The sequence below is a fragment of the Entelurus aequoreus genome, linkage group LG01, assembly GCF_033978785.1.
Source record: "Entelurus aequoreus isolate RoL-2023_Sb linkage group LG01, RoL_Eaeq_v1.1, whole genome shotgun sequence".
NCBI lineage: Eukaryota > Metazoa > Chordata > Actinopteri > Syngnathiformes > Syngnathidae > Entelurus > Entelurus aequoreus.
The window spans coordinates 82,504,483-82,531,186 of record NC_084731.1 but is presented as its reverse complement, the minus strand read 5'-3'; the positions used below and the strand labels follow the sequence as shown (position 1 = coordinate 82,531,186).

The window sequence follows — 26,704 nt, the reverse complement described above, 5'->3', positions numbered from 1 at the left end:
TATTTACACATTATAATTGTTTTTTGCATATCATTATTATATATTGTGAATATATCTTTGCAATTGCAATTTATTATTATTTTTTTCAGCATGAGTAGAGAAATATGTTTTGCTTGTGTCATATAAGTAAATGCTGTGCTATTATTTCAACGTACTTTCAACGGTCACCGATCTGATTTACTCACATCGTGCACAAGATGGCAGCAAATACAGTTGTGGTCAAAAGTTTACATACCATAGAATTTTCCTCCAGAAGGTCTTATCTTTGTCCATGTGATGTCAGATGAAACAAAAAATGAGCTGTCTGGCCACAATACCCAGCAATATGTTTGGAGGAGATAAGGTGAGGCCTTTAATCACAGGAACACCATCCCTACAGTCAAGCATGGTGGTGGTGGTATTATGCTCTGGGCCCGTTTTGCTGCCAATGGAACTGGTGCTTTACAGAGAGTAAATGGGACAATGAAAAAGGAAGATTACCTCCAAATTCTTCAGGACAACCTATAATCATCAGCCCGAAGGTTGGGTCTTGGGCGCAGTTGGGTGTTCCAACAGGACAATGACCCCAAACACACGTCAAAAGTGGTAAAGCAATGGCTAAATCAGGCTAGAATTAAGGTTTTAGAATGGCCTTCCCAAAGTCCTGACTTAAACGTGTGGATGATGCTGAAGAAACAAGTCCATGTCAGAAAACCAACAAATTTAGCTGAACTGCACCAATTTTGTCAAGAGGAGTGGTCAAAAATTCAACCGGAAGCTTACCAGAAGCTTGTGGATGGCTACCAAAAGCGCCTTATTGCAGTGAAACTTGCCAAGGGACATGTAGCCAAATATTAACATTGCTGTATGTATACTTTTGACCCAGCAGATGTGGTCCCATTTTCATTAGACCCATAATAAATTCATAAAATAACCAAACTTCATGAATATTTTTTGTGACCAACAAGTATGTGCTCCAATCACTCTATCACAAAAAAATAAGAGTTGTAGAAAATTACTGGATACTCAAGACAGCCATGACATTATGTTCTTTACAAGTGTATGTAAACTTTTGACCACGACTGTGTATGTAGCATTCAGAAGATGAATTAAAAAGCAGTTTGCCGCACTTGCCCCACAGATTTCCTCATAAGTAACAATGTTAACATGAATAATTGGTTCTAGCCTCGACAAAAGTCCCTATTTTATATTAAAAAATGCACACTTTGAAGACTCTAAAATGTGTATGTATGCTGTATATGTATCAAAATAACACAATAAACGGGTAATAGCATAACGATATCTTTTTTTCATCTAACACGACAACTAACAACATCCAGCTTAAAGGCCTACTGAAATGATTTTTTTTTATTTAAACGGGGATAGCAGATCTATTCTATGTGTCATACTTGATCATTTCGCGATATTGCCATATTTTTGCTGAAAGGATTTAGTATAGAACAACGACGATAAAGATCGCAACTTTTGGTATCTGATAAAAAAAGGCTTGCCCCTACCGGAAGTAGCGTGACGTAGTCAGTTGAACATATACGCAAAGTTCCCTATTGTTTACAATGATGGCCGCATGAAGTGAGAGAGATTCGGACCGAGAAAGCGACGATTTCCCCATTAATTTGAGCGAGGATGAAGAAAGATTTGTGGATGAGTAAAGTGCAAGTGAAGGACTAGTGGGGAGTGGAAGCGATTCAGATAGGGAAGATGCTGTGAGAGCCGGGGGTGACCTGATATTCAGCTGTAAATGACTAAAACAGTAAATAAACACAAGACATATATATATACTCTATTAGCCACAACACAACCAGGCTTATATTTAATATGCCACAAATTAATCCCACATAAAAACACCTAGGTGTTTGTTATGCTAGCTCCTAGCTACTAGCTACTAGCTCGAGCTAGTTATAGCTCGAGCGGGTAATATGGACGGGATCCCGTATATATAACCAGCCAATACAATTCAAACACCTGCACAACACACACACTCACTCAGCCCAAAGAACCGTTCACCTAACCCAAGGTTCATAAAGCTTATATATTTAACCAAAGTTATGTACATGACACGCACGTACGGGCAAGCAATCAAATGTTTGGAAGCGCGCGGGTGGGACCTGATATTCAGCTGGGAATGACTACAACAGTAAATAAACACAAGACATATATATACTCTATTAGCCACAACACAACTAGGCTTATATTTAATATGCCACAAATTAATCCCGCATAACAAACACCTAGGTGTTTGTTATGCTAGCTCCTAACTCCTAGCTACTAGCTACTAGCTCGAGCTAGTTATAGCAAGCGATCAAAAGTTTGGAAGCGTACTCACGGTATCGCGTCTGCGTCTGTTAACAAAGTCAAAGTCCTCCTGGTAAGAGTCTCTGTTGTCCGAGTTCTTCGATCTTGACTGCATCTTTCGGGAATGTAAACAATGAAACACCGACTGTGTTGTGTTGCTGACTTCCCTCGCAAATTACTCCGCTTCGCACCGACTTTCTTCTTTGCTTGCTCAGCAATGAACAAATTGCAACAGATTCACCAACACAGATGTCCAGAATACATCCAGAATGAGATGAAAACAGCTATTTTGTATTGGATTCAATGGAGTCAATACGTCATCCTCAAAGGCGTTTTGAACCGGAAGTTCCCCGGGAAATTTAAAATTGCACTTTATAAGTTAACCCGCCCGTATTGGCATGTGTTGCAATGTTAAGATTTCATCATTAATATATAAACTATCAGACTGCGTGGTCGGTAGTAGTGGCTTTCAGTAGGCCTTTAACTATCAATGCGCCCGCACACACACACAAAAGTCCCTTTGGTGCATCCACTTTGAAATGTTACCAAACAAGTTGCTACAATTAAAAACAAAAAAGGCCTTTCACCTTGTGTCCTTCAATATTTGTGGCATTTGTTGAACAATCTGGGAGTGGTAAACATGCATATTGTCACCTTCTAGCCACCGCTAGCGTTGGCACACACAAGCAGTTTGTGTCCCGGTACTGCATTCTCCTTTGCTGTAGTAAAGGTCCCCTCTGGCATTTTTTTCCAAAAAAGTCTGGTCTTATCACAGTTAAAAAGATCGGTAGAAAGCCCGCTTCTCAGATAAATACCATGTTGAAGCGGCAGCTTTGTCTGAGCAGCCATGCTGCATCCGACATTGTGAATGACGGCTCCCCTTTCGAATTTTTTACGAACACCCACGGACGGCTCCACCTAGATGATATCTGTCTATTACCTGACACCTTCTATGTTAGCTCCCTCTCTTTGTTTATAATGTCTATTTTCTGCTGGATCTACTCTCTATTTTATGCTGCAGCTGTTACATATACTGTAATATTGTACATGGTAATTGTTATATATTGTATATACGATATAAACACAATATAATATATCAGTATACATCATATACTGTACATATATGTAAATATTACATATACTGTATGTTATATTTTATATTGCTACTACGGTACATTTTTAGTCTATTTTATACCTGCATTGTCCTTTCCATCCTTACACTTTCCATCCTTTGTAACTGAGCTACTGTGTGGAACAATTTCCCTTGTGGATCATTAAAGTTTGTCTAAGTCTAAGTCTAAATTGTTCTTCCGTGCTGGGTTGCAGCATGGTCACTTTTGGACATCAACTTGCCATCAAAATGGCGTTTTACAGGAAGCGTTGTCATCAAAGAAAATGAATGAAGTGAAGCGACATTGGTCGCACGCCAAGGCATATTTGGCTCAATCTAAATGTTCGTAGACCGAAAAGAACGCAAGTAGAGCCATTTGTGAATCGAGGTTATACTGTACTGTATTTTGACATGCACAGCACATACCGTAAACGGAAGTAGAAGAAAAAGAAGCAGTGACTTCCGATGTAAACAAACAAGGTTCTGTGCATTTCTTTTTGTCCGATGTCATCACGTCATTTATAATTTTTTCCTTCTGTTCGCTACTTTTGTTTTACCTCTCTTTTTGAAATAGAGCTGTCCGTGCCCTCCATTTTATAATAGGTGCGGGTTGCTGTAGTTTCTGTAGTCGCAGACGTGATGTCATCAGGGCGTGTCCTAATGTTACGACATTTTGTGTACGTGCCTGACGCTACCAGTTAGCACTTGGAGTAGCTGTAAGGCAGTGAATAAAACAGCGCGTTGAGACGACAACATGACACTGCAGACCATACTTTTGTTTTTGATACTCTCAGTTTTAGAGCAGCAAACTCAAAAGTAAAACGCTTCTTCTGTACATGTAGAAAGGGGGGAGACAGCAGCGAGCTAATCACTTCATTCCGAGACTATTAAATTTAGTCCCCTCTCCACCACCAAAGTATAGCTGACGTCACAAACATACGCAGTAAGGATATTTTCGACCCAAACTTCTGAAGATGCGCTCCTCTGAATGACTATCGACATAAACCATCCGATTGGAAGGAAAATGTTGATCCGAACGTGTGTGATCAGGTCGGAATATTCCGAATGGCGTATTTACATGAAGCATTTTTATCCATGAACTGTTTTAGTTATATTGTAAAACTTACAAACGTTGCTTGGAGTGATGAATGAAGAATCCTTTTGAGCAGAAACACTAGGGATGAATACTTCCGGTTCAAGGAACGAAACTGGAGGTACGTTTTCAACCCGGCATAAACCACCCGATCGAAAGGAAAATGTTGATCTGAACGTGTGTGATCGGGTCGGAATATTCCGATTGTCGTACTTACATGAAGCATTTTTATCCATGAACTGTTTTAGTTACATTGTAAAACTTACAAACATTGCTTGGAGTGATTAATGAAGAATCCTTTTGAGCAGAAACACTAGGGATGAATACTTCCGGTTTAAGGAGCGAAACTGAAGTTACGTTTTCAAACCGGCACAAACCACCCGATCGAAAGGAAAATGTTGATCTGAACGTGTGTGATCGAGTTGGAATATTCAGATTGGCGTATTTACATGAAGCATTTTTATCCCGGTTAGGCTTTTAATCCGATTAGTTGTGTACACAAAGCTACTGTCAGTCAAATGTATCGACATTTTGATAAATATTGCAAAACATTATTACGATCTAAATTCTAAGAATTTAAATCATGCATGCAAAATCACCACACATGTATGAAGTTCAAAAGAGTGTTGCATAAAAAGCCCCATAGTTGTGGAAAATATGACAAACTTGAACCATGGATTCAATCCTGAAACTGTTCCAGTATTTCACTAGAATGAAGGGTTTGTTAAACGGCACACATGTAAACCGCCGTGACTGGAAAAAACCCCGTAAGCAATGTTAACACGCAAAATATCGACTCGTGCCCTCGCCATGTGACATCGCTGCCAGCATAAACAAATAATAATAATAAACAAATTGTTGTGTCACACAATGTTTTATGATGTGCTAACTCAGAAGATTTCACACACGGGTCAGATTAGTTCTGCTCGTTATTGACTCTTTAATTGCTCTTCTGGCATTCTTACACCTATCGTGTCGCACCAAGTACTCCAAACTCAAATAGAACGTAGATGCCACTGCACAATTACAACAATTAGTTATTTTGGTCAGTTTTGTTCTCACAGTTTGTCCTTGGAAATGAAACCGCTTCCCTGTCACAGTGTGAGGAATTAATAGTTTCATCTCAAAGCATGTTTTCATCCTCCGAGGTGAATTGTAAGCGACACGGTTATTTATTCAGATGCCTGCGACCGTTAACACAAATTATGTTTGATTTCATAATGCGCTGTCTCATTCGTGTTTATCCGGAAATGTTCTCTGAAACATCCGTGCTTGTCATTTTCGCTGAGCTTGGTTGTCTGCGTTGTGTCTGGAAAGTGACCTTGGAAGACACCCAATGTGGCGAGGGTAATTGTATTAGGAGAGACAGAAAGGTGCTTAACGCTGAAAAACTCTTCATAAAGTATTTGTCATGTTTTTAGGATTATTGTTGTTAAGGACATGATAGCGGTTAAACCTCGATTTAAATTCAGATTGCTTAAACTGTTGATTCCGATACTAATCATCCATGAGTGAGATCGGCCAATACAAATTGTGTGTATTAACTGTAAATGTCTTAATTTATTGATGGTAGATGCTATTGGCGGTGTAACAATATCAACATAATATTTAAACTGCCGTAAACTCTGGACTATAAGAGGCTACTTTTTTCCTACACTTTGAACCATGTGGCTTAGAAGACGGAGCAGCTAATTTATGGATGTGTCTTTGCTGGTGGCCATAATAAAAATAATTGTATTAAAGAAAACAGGCAAAAACATTGAGAGTGTGTTTTGGACAAGTTCGCTCACTGCAGGTGCTGCAGTGTCCTTCCATTTCCTTTTTTTTTTTCAACCGTCTATAGCGTTTCTACTCGTATGGATTTTTCATTCATCACTCCAAGCAATGTTTGTAAGTTTTACAATATAACTAAAACTGTTTTACAATATAATTAAACCGTCCCGCATGTGATGTCTGTACGAGTGTTTTCACGCATATTTGTACGCGCTATCGCAATGTTATGACGCTAGCGTCGTTAGCATCAGCGAATATGCTAACACTTGTCTGTGTTAGTATTATTAACTTACAATGGCATTCTTTTTGTATTGTTTCGGTTTCACAAATTCCTCAGCAAACTCACCAAGATGTGACCAAGGAGTTATTGAGTCTGTTTAGCTGATTGTAGAGCTAGCTTCCGCAGCTAGTGGGACTTCTGTTTTGTTTGATCACCCGTTTTACTGCCGTGTGACAGGTTTTACAAACGTGTGTTTGGAAACAATTAAGGTATGCAAATAAACATTTATAGAATCGTATTGTGTAAATAACTAATTTCGCAATGCATACTGTATATCTGTGGCTTATTGTCCGGTGGAGAAAAAAAAAAGTTCTTCTAAAATTTAGTTTGTGCGGCTTATATTCTACAGTCCAATTAATTACCGGTATATACAATTGTTTTAGCCAGTCTATAGTAAACAATAACTAAACAATGGGGATACATTGATATCGAAATCAACGGTACAATATCGTCACAGTTTTAAGGCCATGGTACAATGTTATTTTGAGGTTGTCAAAAAAATAAAAGCTTGGTAATACAAAGTGGCAGAAATGTTAAGGATAAACACACTCACTGTAATTTTGGTTCTTCTCAAATAGTAGAGCGGGCCAGGGGGGGCCTTAGTGAGACCAGCCCTTTTGATAGCGCCAGAAAAACACTAATTGACTGGAGTACTCCAAATTCTCCTTTGATACCGTCACAAGGTTTTTTTTTCTCCGTCTTCACCGGCATTTGAGTGGCAGACATGTTCACAAATTAGAATTATCGAGCCTCGCGTTTGTTCGTTTCTGGCTTCAAACAGGGAGAAAGACGTCTCACCCTGTGCATCGCTCTCAGCACCTAAGCGCGTTTATTTAACAGTAGAATTAACTGAACGCAGTAATTTGCAATCTTTGTCTTGGTGTAAAGACAGCCTCTCTACTCGCGGCTCACCACAAAGTAACAAAAATTAGGAGAAAAAAATATGATTGCCAAGCCAAATGTCCCGTTGTGATAATATTTCAACTTCAAAGCGGGTGGGCAATATGAGCCCATCAACACGGATGAATAAGCTGGCGAATAAAGAAAAAGACAATGCCCAACCTCATTTTTACAGCTGGGAAAAAAATACTTTAAGATGTTCAATATTTATTTTAGTAAATTTGCTTACAGAAATCCCATTTTAATTTTTGTTTATTTACGATAAAGTTATTTACCTTCCAATTAAAGTACAATGGTAAATAAGCCTACAGTAATGAGAAATATAAGTGTATATCCTTTTCAATGGGTACTTGCATTATTATATATCATGATTACATTACATTATAAACACTGTATAGTTTTTATTGATTATTTTCTCAGTTTGAAAGCATGATGAAGAAAAAATCTCTCTGTCTGTTTGCATAAAGCCAAATATGTATTAAAGCAGAGTATTGCATTTTGTTCTGTGTGGCACCTTGAGACAAGAATATGTTGATTGATAGTCTAAAAGTAACATAACACTCGTCATTTTCGCAGTTATATGCTTTTTTTTTGGTATGAAATATATACATCTCAAATCAAATCAAAATTTGAGAGAAAAGGTTTTTTTTCTCAAATTCGTACAGCCATACTTGATAATGATGATGCGTTGTATTTGTTCCAAACAAATACAGATAGACGGAGTAGACGTTGAAAGGGTAAAAGAAAACACATTTTTCGGTGTAATAATAGATGATAAAATTAATTGGAAATCTCCTGTAAAAAATATACAACATAAAGTAGTAAGAAACACGTCAATAATGAATAAAGCAAAAAATGTTTGAGACCAAAAATCACTTCATATTCTTTACTGCTCGCTAGTGTTACCATATCTGAGTTATTGTGCAGAAATATGGGGAAACAACTAGGCGGTATAGCTCGGTTGGTAGAGCAGCCGTGCCAGCAACTTGAGGGTTGCAGGTTCGATCCCCGCTTCCGCCATCCTAGTCACTGCTGTTGTGTCCTTGGGCAAGACACTTTACCCACCTGCTCCCAGTGCCACCAACACTGGTTTGAATGTAACTTAGATATTGGGTTTCACAATGTAAAGCGCTTTGAGTCACTTGAGAAAAAGTGCTATATAAATGTAATTCACTTCACTTCACTACTAAAAATGTGCGCTTCATTCAATTACTGTGTTACAAAAAAGATCAATTAGAATAATACATAATGTTGGATATAGAGAACATACAAACGCTTTATTTATTGAATCACAATTATTGGAAATCAATGATTTGGTGCTTTTGCAAACATCTAAAATTATGTATAAAGCAAACTATAACCTGCTACACAAGAATGTCAAACAATTATTCTCAACAAAAGAGGAGAAATATATAACCTTAGAGGAAAATCTAATTTAAAACATGTGTATGCTCATACAACACTCAAAACCTTTAGCATTAAATTATGGAACGGATTAACCAAAGAAATCAAACAAAGCACCAATATGATTCAGTTTAAGAGACTGTTCAAACTACAAGTGTTCACAAAGTACACAGAACAATATTTATGATGAACATCTTGAACCCTTTTTTAAAATGTTTTTTATTGAGACAAATATTATTTATGTATTTAATATTTGTTTGCTTACTATGGTATATTATTTATTTATCATTTATTTGTTCACTGTTCTGTTACAGAGAACAAGGAATATGGATTAAATTGCTATGGTATGAAAAGGGGTAGGATTAAATAAGCTCTGCTTCTTCCTACTCCTTTTCGGACGTGATGTAAGGAAACAACTGGAATTGTGTGATGCATTACATTGTATCGTATGCATGTTCTAAATAAACTGAAACTGAATTGAACTGAAATATTAACTCAGGGGAGTGGTTCCACACTATATGGAGACACATAGCTGCTCGCCGTTTCCGTCTGCCAGGGTAAAAAAAAAAAGATCAGCCAGAAGGGCATTAATCGGCAATGGCGTAATTGTTCACGCAAATCCTCCGATAGGTTTTGCAACTTGGTAATTGATTTTAAATGATAAATCCTGAGGGTGACAGAACTAATTAAACAGACAAATATACATCCTAGTTTAGACAATGGGCCCCATTCAGCAACCGTTCTTAAAAGACTCAACTCACACAATGGCAATGCTTTTGCTGCTACTGCAAGATGCCGCAGATCGTGCCCTGGGGAGGGAGTGCATATTTCACGACCATGTAGACCTATTTGCCCGAAGTGACAAATATGTATTTGAACGCTTTAGGCTACCTCAGCAGTCCCGCCTTTCTTAAACTTACGTTTTGACATTATGTATTTCCCCCGCGGGATAATACGAATTTCTCTTCTGTAATGTGTTTGTGTTTTCTCTGTGTGTTTGATGTTCGGCTTTTCCGCTGGAATTGTGCCCTAATATGGGAAATTAAGGTCATTTACCTATGCAACTTACAGAATTAAGGGTGTTTACATATGCATATTGGGGAAATTAGGGCGTTTTTATATGCAAATTATGATAGACACGCACAAGCTAACCATTTGACATTCAGCAATTTAAGAACAGCAGGTGGGAACAATTGGGCCGTTTAAGAACACGTCGTCCTCTTCAAATCACTTAGGAAGAAAGATAAGAGGAAAAGTTAGGAACTTATTGCTGAATGGGGCCCAGTGTCTACAGTGTCTCATTGACTTCAACTAGTGAGGAAGTTTTGAACAGAATCAGATGTTTTAGATCTGCAAAGCATGCGCTTCCCTGTTGGCGTGAAGCATTTCCGAGGCTCAGCTTTGTGAAGTAGGACAGCTGTCCTTTCCCACCTTCCCATCAGTTACGTGATGGAAGTTATCACACGGTCAGTTCGCGAGAGCGATTCATCCCTTTGATCTTTTGTCATTTCAATCAGATCAACGAGACTCTTGTTATTGACGTAGCAGTGTGGCACATACCGCGGTTTGTGGCGCTATCTATTCGGTCCACTTGAGAGATAACCGGACGAAAATGTCTCATAAATGTGTTCTTGAGCGAGCATTTGAACAGAGTCGCCCTGTGTGAGTCATATACAGTTGATGCACAGCATAGGGAGGCTCAAACATTGAGTCATAAGAAAGAAATGTCGCCTTTGTGTGTCGCTTAGCCTTTGAAATGTATATTTATCAGTAAATGGCTGAAGAGGGTATTCTTTGGAATTCCATTAGCTGCTTGAGTGTATTTACCTTGTCAAAGGCTGACTTCACACTTGTAATTTTGTGTTATTTTGCTTCACTTAGCAATAAATCGGACAATGCATACCAAGCATTAGGGCTGTAAATCTTTGGGCACCGCACGATTCTATTCGAGTCTAGGGGGTAACGATTTGATTTAGAACCAATTCCCGATTTAAAATGATTTTTGATTAAAAATCAATACTTTTTACTAACATTTGGTGCCAGTTCTATGATAAACGACATTCTTCCATAAAATGGATAAACAGCTGTGATGATTTTCTATATTACCGTATATAGCAGTGGTCCCCAACCACCGGGCCGCGGCCTGGTACCGGTCCGCAGACCGATTGGTACTGGGCCGCGCAAGAAATATTTTTTTAATTAAATCAACATAAAAAACACAATATATACATTATATGTCAATATAGATCAATACAGTCTGCAGGGATACAGTCCGTAAGCACACATGATTGTATTTCTTAATGGAAAAAAAAAAAAATCTACCCCCCTCCCGGTCCGTGGGACAAATTTTCAAGCGTTGACCGGTCCCCAGCTACAAAAAGGTTGGGGACCACTGGTATATACCATAGGGCGCACCGGATTATAGGGCGCACTGCCGATGAGCGATACAATCCATCAAGCGGTGCCGCTTCATAGTTTACCAAAGTCGTACTAAAACATTTTGATACATTTTTGAGCTATTTTTGAGATATAAGTAAGAACTTTACACTACTTTATATCAGAAATGGCAACAGCGGAGGATGAATGTCCCATAACAACAAGATAGAGAAAAAGAAGAAGCTTATAGACTACTGTGTCGGTACGGATTACAAAGGCGGACACGCGCAAATTTTCAGGATTTATGCAAATCCCAAATACAGATCAGCAGGTACCAGAAGGTAAGAAAAGTTGCTTTTGCATGATATTACGAAACAAAACGCCAGCTAATATGTCTTACCTTACCATCATAATACTTGTATGTTGAAGCACAGTACAATCCATCAAGTGGTGCGGCTTCATAGCTTACCAAAGTCGTACTAAAACATTTTGATACATTTTTGAGCGCCGTGTGTAATGTTCTATATTTTAAATGGAACATATACAATTTTTGTATTGTTTACTTGAGTCATATTGCAGTCTACACTAGGGATGTCCTGATCCAGGTTTTTGCACTCCCGATCCGATACTGACATTGTTTTTGCAAATCCGATCCGATACCGATACTGACCGATACCGACCTATCCGAGCATGCATTAAAGTTTAAAGTTATTTAGCCTACTTAGTTGTCAGAATCATGTTGAAAAGGGTTTTAGTACTCCTGATAACAACTAGCCATCTGAATTAGGGGAGTTTGAATAATACACAATGGTTGGTAACAAGAAACTGACCTGTTTATTGAAGGATAAACACAAAATAGACAAAATTATACATGCCAAACAGAAATGGCATCATTGAACTAGGGCTGGGCGATATGGCCTTTTTTTAATATTGCGATATTTTAAGGCCATATTGCGATACACGATATATAATTCGATATTTTGCCTTAGCCTTGAATGAACACTTGATGCATATAATCACAGCAGTATGATATTTCTATGTGTTTTGATTGATTGATTGAGACTTTTATTAGCAGGTTGCACAGTGAAGTATTCCGTACAATTGACCACTAAATGGTAACACCCGAATAAGTTTTTCAACTTGTTTAAGTCGGGGTCCACTTAAATTGATTCATGATACAGATATCAGTGTTTCCCATAAACTGCCAAGATACCTGTTGCGGTGGGGGCGTGGTTAGGGGCGTGGTCACCATGACATCATCGAGCAATTTGCATAATTTACTACAATGATATGATTTTCTCTAAAAAGGCTCAAAAAATGTATACTTACTAATTAATAATAACAGTTTTCTTTTGAACGTCCATCCATCCATATATCCATTCATTTTACAATATAATTACAACACTTTATGTACATATTTATATACAGATTTGAACAATAAGTTATTCACTGAAATATATTTATTAATTGTGGTTCTTACAAAAAATATATTTTATAAAATATAAAAGCTAAAATGTCTCTTAAAGCTCTGCCCCTTTAATTAGTGCATACTAAATAATTTAACTTTAGCCTACTACTACAACCATATTATTTACCAGCAACATAAAGTGAAACAGAGGCAGAGATGTCCTGCCACAGTCAGTCCCAAATAAACAGAAAACAGTAGTGGTCAAATACAAATAAGGCAACAAGAGAAGTATCCTACACTTCCCTTTTGTAAAGTAAATCTGAACATCCTATATGGGCATCTACATCAACTATATGATTTGCCTGAGAAGCTGGACAGGACAAAAAATATATATATATATACCTGTATATTTTTTTATTTATTTGTGGCGGACGTAATTCTTTCGTGGCGGGCCGCCACAAATAAATGAATGTGTGGGAAACACTGGATATATACTATCAGATGTATACTATCATCATAATACAGTTGTCACACAAGATAATCACATTGAATTATTTACATTATTTATAATCCGGGGTGTGGAGGGGGGCGCCGGATGCAAGTGTCAAAAAGACAGCCAAAAGAGTTTGATATGAGAATAAAACTAAAGTTAAAATATAGGGTAGAAATGCACCCATTTGCAGGAATTGTAGTCTTGATTTTCAAAATTTTCTTTCAAGGCTTGCATGTCTACATTAAAACATTCTTCTTCATACTGCATTAATATTTGCTACTTTTAAACTTTCATGCAGAGAAGGAAATCACAACTAAAAAAATCACAAATTTTTTCATACGATGTTGATGTGGAAATTTTTGCCTCAGCATTTTGATGGTGTGGGCGTGTGGCACCGAATGGAGATAAGCGTCTCGACAGACGTTACAATATTTGAACAATGATGACGAAAACTGTTTTCTCTGTCGTGTCCGTGTGTCGAAAATTGTTATGCGCTTATTTTTTTATTTGATTTTGTGCGTGGCATAGATTTGCCGTGCGCAGAGGACGCTTGAGCAGTGCGCAATTGCACAGGCGCGCACCTTAGAGGGAACGTTGCTCGCACGGCTGCGCTAGCATCACAGCTAACGTTAGCCATGCTGCTACCTCTCTGCTCGGGGAGGGCGTATACGTATGTTACGTATGACGTGACAGTATGTGACGTGTGTAAGAAGGTGCGCTTGCTGTCTGTGAGAGGGAGACACAGAAAAGAGTGAGAAGAGCCTGTCGTGTAATGCCAGCAGCGAAAAGCAACAGCGTGAGTGTGTTGAAGGTGTGCTGGAAAATGCGGAACGGAAATTAGGGAGCAGCAGAAAAGTGGAATGTATTATTTAAATCGGTGCGTTGGAAAACACGGACCAGAGTTTTTTTTTTAAAAACTGGATCTGGATCGGCATTTTCCCATGCCTTGCCGATATGCATTTTTTGGCAAATATCGGCGGCCGATCCGATCCGATATCCCTAGTCTACACATATCTCTTATGTGTGACTACCATTGTATTGCAGTCTACACGTATCTCTTATGTGTGACTGCCATCTACTGGTCACACTTATAATTTCACCATGTACCAAATAAAATAGCTTCAAGGTCAGTAAGCACAACCAAAATGATTCCGTACATTAGGCGCACCGAGTTATAACGCACACTGTCGAGTTTTGAGAAAATGAAAGGATTTTAAGTGTGCTTTATAGTCCGAAAAATACGGTACTTAAAAGGAAACTGGTTTTCTTTGATAAAATTCTCCCCAAATATTTAATAAAGTCAAATACAAATAAGGCAACGAGAGAAGTATCCCACACTTATCTTTTCTAAAGTAAATCTGTACAGCAGATATGAGCATTTACATTAACAATTTGATTTGCCTGAGTGGCTAAACAGGACAATTTAAAACATTTTAAGATCTATGTTTCTTTTTTTTTTTTATCGATTAAGAATCGTTACAAACAAGAATCACGATTCATTCAACAATATTTTCTGTTTGACAGCCCTACCAAGCATATCTGAAATAACTCACATCGCCAAAACTATTGTGGTCTGTCCTAATGCATTATCCTAATTAATGTTAATTAGAGATGGGCAACTGCGATAAGGTGGCGACTTGTCCAGGGTGAGTGCAGCTGGGATAGGCTCCAGCACTCCCCGTGACCCCGAGAGGGACAAGTGGTAGAAAATGGAGGGGCAATATTACCTAAAGTCTGTGTTGCGATATATATTGCATATTGAAAAATCACAATATATTATTTGGCATATAAACTACAATAGAAGCATTTCATAACAGGTTACAAAGTCTCCTAATTTGACTGCTGACATTTGTGGAAACATATTGCATAATTTCCTTTTGTTTTATTTTCTCAGAACTACATTTAAGCACCTTTTCTTCTGTTGTTTGGATACTTTAGTTTTGGGCGGTATTACAAATTTGGACCCCCCGCCACACCGAAAGGGATAAGCGGTAGACAATGGATGGATGGATGGATAGATAAGGACAAGCAGTAGAAAATGTATGGATGAATAGGTATCAATCCTTCCGACACTAAGTATTTACTTGGGCAGAATTGGCCATACCGATGTTCAATCGATCAATCAATCAAAGTTTATTTATATAGCCCTTAATCACAAGTGTCTCAAAGGGCTGCACAAGCCACAATGACATCCTCGGCTCAGATCCCATATCAGGGCAAGAAAAAATCAACCCAATGGGATACAATGAGAAACCTTGGAGGGGACCGCAGATGTGGGGACCCCCCCTGGGGGACCGGTGCAATGGACGTCAAGTGGATCTAATTAATAGTGTTCATACCAATGTTCATACCTAAAATGTTTAAAATCATTAAAGGATTCCATTGTTTATCAGACAAAAACACAAAATGGTGCTGGAATGATATCATCGGATGTTATTATTATTATTATTTCCTTATTCCCTTTTACTACATATAACATTGATATTAACATCAAAGTGCAAAATAACTAAACAAAAGCAAATAACTACAATTATTTCTTGAGTTTGTAAACAATTAACAAAAACACCAAAAGACGATTTTGTGATGATAAAAAACATTGATCTAATCACTGCAGTAACGACCATATACTGATGCTATACTTTGTATCGTTCCTGTTGATATTTGTATCAATTCACCCACCCTTGTTTATTAATGTTTACATTCGAGAGCTTTAGCTTAGCGTTTAGCTTTTTTCTATCTTCCTACAGTGTGTAGTGTAGCAAGGTCAGCTATTTTTCATCCTCCAGTAATAATAATACCTGTAAGAAACGTAATTTATTTTCCGCCATGAAGGCAAGGTTTATTGATTTAGAAGTTTTACTCTGGAGGGACATTCGTTACTAGCGAGGACGCTACATTGTGTTGAGGATGCCTCTGTTCTCAGGTCAAATGTGCGGTACACAGCTAGAATGTGTAATCAACATGCATTATTTCATCAGCCAAATTTCAATAATTGATATTGTCAATCGCACGACACTAGTCACACCCCCACTTCACTACAATATGAAGTATAAACAATAAGATATTGAATAATAAGAGTATGTGAGCCACTCCTGCCTTGTTTACTTCCCAAACAACCTCCTTCATGTTTTGTAATCCATCCGAAATATCAAGCAGCTAAAATGCCTTAAACTCGTCAAAGTTTGGAGAAAGAATGTTTTGCATTTTACCCATCATGCTATGTAGTGGATTTAAATGGGAGTAATTTTAAATTGTACATGTACCTGGACATTTTTTATATTGTCCACATAGTTCCTTTGGCAGGTTGTGGGTTTTGTACCATGAATATTACCTCTGTGTTGTTTTTGGATTATTTAGACTATGACTAGGAAAGGTTGTCTGAGTTGGTACCTGTATATTAGGGTTACAGGGTTAAATGCTCACGGTCAATGACTAACAATCTTGAAAATATTCATTAGCAATGTTTTAAAGGCCTACTGAAACCCACTACTACCGACCACGCTGTCTGATAGTTTATATATCAATGATGAAATCTTAACATTGCAACACATGCCAATACGGCCGGGTTAGATTAGTAAAGTGCAATTTTAAATTTCCCGCAAAATATCCTGCTGAAAACATCCCGGTATGATGACGTCTGCGCGTGACGTCACGGATTGTAGCGGACATTTTGGGACACCATTGTGGCCAGCTATTAAGTCGTCTGTTTTCATCGCAAAATTCCACAGTATTCTGGACATCTGTGTTGGTGAATCTTTTGCAATTTGTTTAATGAACAATGGAGACAGCAAAGAAGAAAGCTGTAGGTGGGAAGCGGTGTATTAGCGGCCGGATGCAGCAACACAAACACGTAGCCGGTGTTTCATTGTTTACATTCCCGAAAGATGACAGTCAAGCTTTACCATTGGCCTGTGGAGAACTGGGACAACAGAGACTCTTACCAGGAGGACTTTGAGTTGGATACGCGGTACCGTGAGTACGCAGCTGCGGCTTCCAAACATTTGATCGCTTGCCCGTACGTGCGTGCCGCTATGTGCATGTCACGTACGTAACTTTGGGGAAATATATGTGCTGTATGAACTTTGCGGAGGTGAACGGTACTTTGGGCTGTGGGATTGAGTGTGTTGTGCGGGTGTTTGATTTGTATTGGCGGGTTGTATGGACGGGAGGGGGGAGGTGTTTGTTATGCGGGATTAATTTGTGGCATATTAAATATAAGCCTGGTTGTGTTGTGGCTAATAGAGTATATATATATGTCTTGTGTTTATTTAGTGTTTTAGTCATTCCCAGCTGAATATCAGGTCCCACCCACCTCTCACAGCATCTTCCCTATCTGAATCGCTTCCAATGCCCTCTAGTCCTTCACTCTCACTTTCCTCATCCACAAATCTTTCATCCTCGCTCAAATTAATGGGGAAATTGTCGCTTTCCTGGTCCGAATCGCTCTCGCTGCTGGTGGCCATGATTGTAAACATTGTGCAGATGTGAGGCGCTCCACAACCTGTGATGTCACGCTACTTCCGGTACAGGCAAGGCTTTTTTATCAGCGACCAAAAGTTGCGAACTTTATCGTCGATGTTCTCTACTAAATCCTTTCAGCAAAAATATGGTAATATCGCGAAATGATCAAGTATGACACATAGAATGGACCTGCTATCCCCGTTTAAATAAGAAAATCTCATTTCAGTAGGCCTTTAACTTTAATGTTGACAAAAATTAACTAGGGACGTGCCGCGGGCTGTAGTTTGGGGACCACTGTTGTAAACAAAGGAGGGTCAAAATGGCAGCTGTCTAGGTTCCTCAAAAACAAAAGTGCATTTTGTGATGATGATGTGTTTAAAAAGCTGTACACAAAATTTGGCTAAAATTATCGTTCACGTTATTTTTCACACAACTCCGTCCCTTCTTTGTTAGCTAGCTAGCTAACTATCTCACCGAGGAGAGTCGTAGACATGCCTCTGCTTTTTAAATGCTCCTGCATCACAGATGTACTACCATTAAAAGTAAGGCACTTTTGATTTTTAAACAATGTATTTATTTATTATTGTCTTTGACGTGTTTAGAGTGAAATGTTTCCATACTCTCGATCAATGTTCCCTCTAAGGTGCACGCCTGTGCAATAGCGCACTGCTCACACGTGCGTCCTGCAAAACTATGCCACGCACAAAATAAAAACATTTTAAAAGCACATAACAATTTTCAATGTCACGCGACATGACAGAGAAAACAGTTTTCGTCATCGTTGTTCAATTATTGTAATTAATGTCTGTCGAGACGCTTTAAAGAGGACGTAAATTCCATTGATCACTTTATTGTAATTCCAGGTCGTTACACTATGATGTACCAATCAAATGTGTGCTTATTCTACTGTCATTTACTAATAATCTTAATTTATGAATGTTAACCATGAAATGCTGTCAGTACATTAAATACATACTAATACAAATGTATATTTTTACAAACAGAAAGTTACAGGAATGTACACATGATCCTATGCTTACATCTCATTGTGCAACATGTGAATGTTTTAATGGGAACTAAATGCGATGTCTGAAAGGGGTACAAATTATTTCCAAAGCAGGACCCCCACCCAGACAAACAATACTAGTACACAGCTTAGGACGAAAAAGTATATATCGATCTATTTTTACTTAAACTCGATATTTGATATATATCTCGATATATTTTTCGGTGAAAGTATACATATAAAGATATTCATTTTTGAGCGATATTCAGTGAAATTGAAGTGAATGACAACTGTACTGTGAACAGTCAATGGCACTTCTATTAACCCAGTTAGTCAAGATGGGTATTAGCAGCACAGAAAATAAATTGTTTAAGTAGTACAGAATTACATAACATAACTGAAATAGAAAAATATTATTTCTACGTAAAATAAATAAAAAAGCTGTGCAAATAATACAAAATGTATCAAACTCGGATACAAAATAAATTTGCAGACTTTGTGATTTCCCTTCCTGGTTCGATGACCCGCCCTATCTTGCCTCTGATTGGCCTGTCCCTAATCGTGACTCTTCATAGTAAACAACCAACCAATCATGGATGTTTTTATACGTGCAAGCAAGTCTTGGAAGGAGGAAGGGGAGGGGTTTAGTAGCCCATGGAGGGGGAGCTGGGGAGAACAAGGAACACAACAAATAAGCGGCGTTTGCTAATTTTAAGGTGAGATAAATTATATCGATATTACGATATTTTCCTTATTCATATCTTGTTTAAAAATATATCGATATATCTTACAAACTCAATATATCGCCAAGTCCTAACACAGTCCATGAAAAACAATATGTTTTGTTATTGTCATTGTAAGTGGGCCAAAACACTTATATTAGAAAATAATCTCATGGAAATGACTGTTGTCATTTGATTATGATAATAGGAAATGTAACTTGTTATTTAGTCAGGTTTGGAACAGGTTTGCTGCTGGTGTGGCCACAGTGTGCACGTCTGATGTTGCTCACATGTGCTCCACCCAATTGCGTTTGCTCACACACATGAGAAATTAGAGCGATCGTTGCTTTCGATGGTTTCTCTCACAGTTTTGTTGCCAGTGGATGCACCCTTTTTTTCCTCGTCAGTCACGATTCGTGTTGACCCGCGCACATTCGTTTCCTTCCAGAAAAAAAAGAGTGATGATATCACCGAATATTATCAACAATTTAATTTGTCGGCAATGTATTTTAAACAGATTTTTGGCGACACCTCTATTTCAAAGACAACAACTAAAACAACAGAATGCAATTTTAGACATTTTGTGTATGTGAAACTGCTTGAACCTAATATAATTTTTCCCCTCTCCCACTTTTTTTCATTACAGGTATCACAGACCATCATGTTGCCCTGTCTGATTTTGGTCAGCTTGTTTTTGAAGGCGATCCGATGCCAAGATTCTCATCCCTTACAGCCGTCGACCTCCATTAGCGAGTCTTGTGACTCCTTGTGCTCCTGCGAGGCAAAGGACGGCATCTTCTACATCAACTGCGAGCAGAGAAACCTGAGCACCATCTCCCAAATTAAAGTCCCGTCAGATGTGCCCTTCCACCTGAACCTTTACAAAAACGACTTGGTTGAGATTCGCACCGAGGAAATGGAAGGGCTGAAAAATGCCCTTTCGCTGCACATCGGAGGGAATAGCATACAAGAATTGGAACCAGGGGTTTTCAGTGCTCTTGGTTCTTTGAAAAAACTCCACATCAACAGAAACTTCCTCGTCACACTCAGAGAGGACACTTTTCAAGGCCTGGTGAATTTGGAGTTTCTCCAAGCTGACACAAACTTCATTCGGGTCATCGAGCCAGGGGCCTTTAACAAACTGATCCGCCTCAAGGTCTTAATCCTCAATGACAATTCCATCGAGTTTTTACCAAACAACATTTTCCGTTTTGTGCCTCTCACCCACCTGGACCTGCGTGGCAATAAGCTCCAGACGCTGCCTTTTGTTGGGTTTTTAGAGCACATCGGTCGGATTATGGAACTACTCTTGGAGGACAATCAATGGTTGTGTGACTGTGATATTTTGCATTTAAAAATCTGGATGGAGAACATGCGGGGCCAGTCTGCAATCGGGGAGGTGGTCTGCAGCACACCAAAGAATCTCAAGGGCACCATCTTAGCTAAAGTCAAGCGAGAAATTCTCTGTCCGTCCCACGCAGATATCAATTTAGAGGAACCCTCCAAGTCACTGGATATGGTTGTTACGCCCTCGTCCAAAGGGGCGCAGAGTCCCAAGTTGACTGATGCCAGAGACGACGCCAAGGAGCCAACACCGTCTCACATTCCCGGTAGTCCTTGTGTAGAGCATTGTTCCTGTCACAATCACCCTGTGGCTGGGTTTTTGATGCATTGTCAAGACAGAGGAATTCAAAAGGTTTCAGATATCGGAATACTTCAGCAAAGCCCCGCTAAAATGGTCATGACAGGAAATATGATTCAGAAACTGTACAGGTACGATTTTGTTACATATGATGGGCTGGAATTGCTCAATTTGGCAAATAATAGGATCGATTATATCGACAACGAGACTTTCCTCAGTTTGAGCAGTTTGAAGAAACTGCATTTGAACGGCAACAGAATTGAAAAACTTTACTCCACAATGTTTGTGGGGCTCCACAACCTTGAATACTTGTATCTGGAATATAACCTTATCAAGGACATCGCTCCAGGCACATTTAATCCCCTGCCAAACCTTAATCTGTTATCATTAAACAACAACCTGCTCAGCTCGCTTCCTGCACAGATATTTCGCAACGCACCCCTCACCAAATTAAATCTGAGAAAAAATCTGTTCATGCACCTGCCAGTGAGCAACGTGCTTGATCAACTCGACTCATTAGAGCAGATTTATTTCGAGGACAACCCTTGGGACTGCAGCTGTGACTTGTTCAGCCTCAAACAGTGGGTGGAAAAACTGAGGACAGACACGGTGGTGGGCTCCATTTTGTGCCACACCCCAAAGAAAGCGATGCAGGCTGATCTTAGGAGCTTACGTCACGAAGTGCTCTGCACCGGTTTGGGCACCCACTCTTTGGCTCCGGATGGAGAAGAAAGCGTGACTGCCACGCTGGGCCCGGACGGTTCTGGCAGAGGCTTTCTGAACTCCCTCACAGACAGCGTCCCACTCTCCGTGCTCATCCTAAGTCTTCTTGTTTTAGTCTTAATGATTATATTCTGCTCAGCGGGGCTGGTTGTTTTCGTGGTGCACCGGCGGCGCCGCAGAGCAAAGAGAAAAGCAGCAGGCGAGCATCCGAGAGAAAACAGCGGCAACAGTCCCATTCACTTACATTACAGCATGTACGGGCAAAAAACAACACATCACACTCTGACACAAAGACCCGGAGCTGGCACCCTGTATGAGGAGAGATCGCACAGTCCCATTGTGCAGATCTGCCGGAACCCGACCTACTGCTCTCAGCAAAAGGAGCACGAGGCAGATCTGGATTACGGCCTAGACCACCCCAGCTCTAAGAATCATGTCTGCCGAAGCATCATGGAGAAGGAGAACACCTCCCCTCTCACAGGCAACCCGGGCTCAAAGTTCAAAGCCATGCCGGGAGAGTGCCCGTCCGAGTTTCTAACTCTCGGGGACCCAAATTCCTTGTACAGGAATATGCTGGAGCGGGAGAACAAGCTGCAGCAACTTGGAATTACGGAGTACCTTCGTAAAAACATGGCCCAGCTACAGCCGGCTGTAGAAATGCAAGTCCCGGGGCACCAGGAGGAGTTAAAGCTAATGGAGACCATTATGTACTCCCGGCCGCGGAAGGTCATGCTGGAGCAAACTAAGAATGAGTACTTTGAACTGAAGGCCAATTTACATACTGAGCCGGACTATTTGGAGATTGTGGAGCATCAAGCTGCGTATAACTGAACTTCGGCAGCAGAGAGAAATCACACGGGACGTTTCGAAACAAGTGCCTTGTCCTCTTTGCCCTCTCGTATTTTCCACAGTATGAAATATCTGTAATGGGCACGTCACTTTAAGTCCAATTGTAGCACAGAATGTAACGTTTCTTTTGTCATCTGACAGCCATGTTATGTAGCCAGTGAAAGGTGTCATTTTTGGCCAAATGTGACTGTTTTTTTGTTTGTTTTTTTAACCCATGCGAAATCTGCGGCTGCCAAACAAATTGATTGGCAAAGACTCTGTCCCCGCCCATCCCGTCAGGATAAAGCAGATGTTTGAAAAACAGTGAATCTGAATCACCACTTGACCTAGAATTGCGTTTTTAATCAGTCTATCCTCACTCCGGGTTTGACCTGATTACGCCCTCTGTCAGCATAAGCCAGCTGGATTGCTGGAACCCGAATGCTCATTGTGCCATGGGCCAGGTGGTATATGTTGGCTGCGGGGGGTGGGGCGGGGCTTATGGGTCAGCAAAAAATATCCACTGTACATCAGAAAAATCAGAAGCATGGGTTTTGTACTTTCTCTTGTCAGATATTTCAAATGCAATCACAGAACGTTTATTTATTTTTATACAAGCGTGTAACAGGTCGCAGAGAGGAGTATTTCTGTGTCTAGCAAACACTCAGAAGTACAGTACATAACCATCATCTTGTAGAATGCATTGCACTAATCAGATGCCACAATACGGTGCATGACAATCAACTTTTAACCTGCTGAAACATATTCTTTCTTCCCGGGCCCCCGTTTATGTTTGATCTGAACCGGACTCTGTTTGAAATGTTCCCCGTTCATGCATGTTTCCCCCATTTCATGCCTCGTTCTAAAAGCAAAAGACTGTCGATGACTACTATCCCGACTTGGACATTGTTCAGAATTTAGAGTTTGCCCTAAACTCCCCTTGTGCCCTTTATAAACCTGAATACAGTCCATGTAAGCACACACTCCGTAGCTTTTCTACCTAACTAGATTGAATTATTTATTCTGTACATCTTGTAAATAGTCATGTTGCATTCTATCTTTTGGTTTTGTGTGCCTTCAGTGCTGTACAGAACATATTCAGAAGTTGTAACTGATAAACAGAAAATAAAGAATATGATGTAATAACATGGACATGCACATTTTTGTCCACAGCGTGATTGAAAAGTAACCCCTTTGGGATTTATTTATTAGTTATTATTTGTACAATAAATTGGTATGAGTGTAAAGTTAAGTTAAAGTACCACTGATAGTTACAAACACACTAGGTGTGGTGAAATTACCCTCTGCATTTGACCCATCCCCTTCTTCCACCCCCTGGGAGGTGAGGGGAACAGTGAGCAGCAGCGGTGGCCGCGTTCGGGAATCATTTTGGTGAATGAACCCCTAATTCCATCCCTTGATGCTGAGTGCCAAGCAGGGAGGTAATGGGTCCCATTTGTATAGTCTTTGGTATGACTCACGACCTACCATCTCAGGGCAGACACTCTAACCACAAGACCACTGAGCAGGTTAAAAAACAGGGATGTCCTAATCCACGTTTCTGGCCTCAGATCCAGATCTTATTATTTGGCCTCATTTCGTGTCCTGAACCGATACTAATGTTATTTGGTATTTATTTTCATTACTTGCTAAAACACATTTTTATGAAGCTTATCTTTCAAAATGTTTAATTTGTTATTATTGTTGTAAATCTGATCATGAAAAAAAACAGGGATGTCCTAATTTGTGGTATTGAATTCTGCTTTTGTGCACAATAACTAAACAAAAGCAAAATCTACTACCCATTTAAATAGCCATTAGATATTCCTGTTTCCAGAGACTTTAAATTCATAAACAATAACAAAAACGACCAAAAAAATGATTTTCAAAAAAAAATATGAACCTAATCACTTTAGTATCGTTTATATACTGATACTATACTAGGTATCAGTAGTATGGACATCTGTAACAATCACCCCTACTTTACATTGAAGCTTTAGATTTTGCAGTCGTCCTGCTTTCATGCTTAGCCATTCCTTTTTCTGTCCCAACGGTTAGTATTATTGTTTTAAATTAAAATTATCGTAAAACTGGGGTTGATAACACTTAAGTACTCCTCATGTCCTGGAAAAATTAGCTAGTTTAAATGCTTACTCGAATACGAGAGTTATTAACATCTGTCCCCATGAAAAAACGACATACATTAATATAACCACGTTGCATTCAAGTGATGCGCCCTAAACCCATCATAGAAAAACACTCTAAAACCTTCGCAAAACCAGAACAATACCTAATATCTATTGTACCAATGAAAATATTTTGTGTCACTCTATTTTATAAAAAAAAATTCAATAAACTTGGTTCAAAGGTTTCACTACTTTTTGAGCACATTCAACAATACCGCAATAACCGTAATCATTTCGGTCACAATAACCGTGACATGACATATTCATATCGTTACATCCCTAGAGTTGAGGAGGTGTCACACTGTGGATAGACGAATTCATGCAACTCCTGCATGTGTGCAACAAGGAATACGGAAATGTAATTGTCGGGCATGGATACGTCCGCGGAAATCCGCGTTTTTAAACATTTGTTTTCGCGTCCAAATATCACTTCCGCGCTTCTTCAATGACTTATAGTAGCATGTAAGGATAGGAGTAGAAGGAGGAGTGTCAAAATATGGCGCTAAATTTGTTTTCTTATCAGCAATCCAGCAGTCACTAAACATCCGTGGCTTCTCAGTGCGACACACAACACTGGAAATGTGTCCCGTGAAAACCCGTCCGACTGTGGGTGAATTATGTACACTCACTACAATATCAAAAAATTAGGATCTAAACACAATTTGGTGTTCTGTGGTCTGACGAGTCCACATTTCATATTGTTTTTGGAAACTGTGGCCGTCGTGTCCTCCAGAACAAAGAGGAAAAGAACCATCCGGACTGTTATAGGTGCAAAGTTCAAAAGCCAGCATCTGTGATGGTATGGGGGTGTATTAGTGCCCGAGGCGTGGGTAACTTACACATCTGTGAAGGCACCATTAATGCTGAAAGGTACATACAGGTTTTAGAGCAGGGGTCACCAACGCGGTGCCCGCGGGCACCAGGTAGGCCGTGAGGACCAGATGAGTCGCCCGCTGGCCTCTTCTAAGAGAAGCTCAAATAGCAGCACTTACCAGTGAGCTGGCATTTACAGAGAAAAAAAGTGCTGCACTTTCCCTCTGTGCAGATGGTGCTGAAAGACAATGCTTCTGCATCTGAGGCTTTTGACAAAGTTGCAGAAAAGTACTCTCAGGTCATAAACAGAGTTGGGCAAGAGTTTGAGCTTGAGCCATGTGTGTCGTTCATTTCTAATCCTTTCATGAACGTGGACATGTCATGCATTGCTAAAGGCCTACTGAAATGATTTTTTTTTATTTAAACGGGGATAGCAGATCTATTCTATGTGTCATACTTGATCATTTCGCGATATTGCCATATTTTTGCTGAAAGGATTTAGTATAGAACAACGACGATAAAGATTGCAACTTTTGGTATCTGATAAAAAAAAGGCTTGCCCCTACCGGAAGTAGCGTGACGTAGTCAGTTGAACATATATGCAAAGTTCCCTATTGTTTACAATGATGGCCGCATGAAGTGAGAGAGATTCGGACCGAGAAAGCGACAATTTCCCCATTAATTTGAGCGAGGATGAAAGATTTGTGGATGAGTAAAGTGCAAGTGAAGGACTAGTGGGGAGTTGAAGCTATTCAGATAGGGAAGATGCTGTGAGAGCCGGGGGTGACCTGATATTCAGCTGGGAATGACTACAACAGTAAATAAACACAAGACATATATATACTCTATTAGCCACAACACAACCAGGCTTATATTTAATATGCCACAAATTAATCCTGCATAAAAACACCTGCGTGTTTGTTACGCTAGCTCCTAGCTCCTCTGCTAGCTCCTAGCTCCATAGAACACGCCAATACAATTCAAACACCTGATCAACACACACAATCACTCAGCCCAAAATACCGTTCACCTAACCCAAGGTTCATAAAGCTTATATATTTTTAAAAAGTTACGTACGTGACACGCACATACGGTCAAGCTATCAAATGTTTAGCAGCCAAGGCTGCATACTCACGGTACCTGATATTCAGCTGGGAATGACTACAACAGTAAATAAACACAAGACATATATA

At 39.5% G+C, this 26,704-nt stretch overlaps 1 protein-coding gene across 1 annotated transcript in view; it reads left to right on the top strand.

Annotated features, from left to right (window-relative positions):
- Positions 1-23,684, top strand: part of slitrk6 (SLIT and NTRK-like family, member 6) — a 51,811-nt gene extending 28,127 nt beyond the window's left edge. Inside the window, exon 2 of the mRNA XM_062059634.1 lies at positions 19,966-23,684. Coding sequence (XP_061915618.1) covers positions 19,981-22,515 — 2,535 coding nt within the window. The 5' untranslated portion in view covers positions 19,966-19,980 and the 3' untranslated portion in view covers positions 22,516-23,684. The remainder of the gene's footprint in view (positions 1-19,965) is intronic.
- Positions 23,685-26,704: the final 3,020 nt, after the last annotated feature.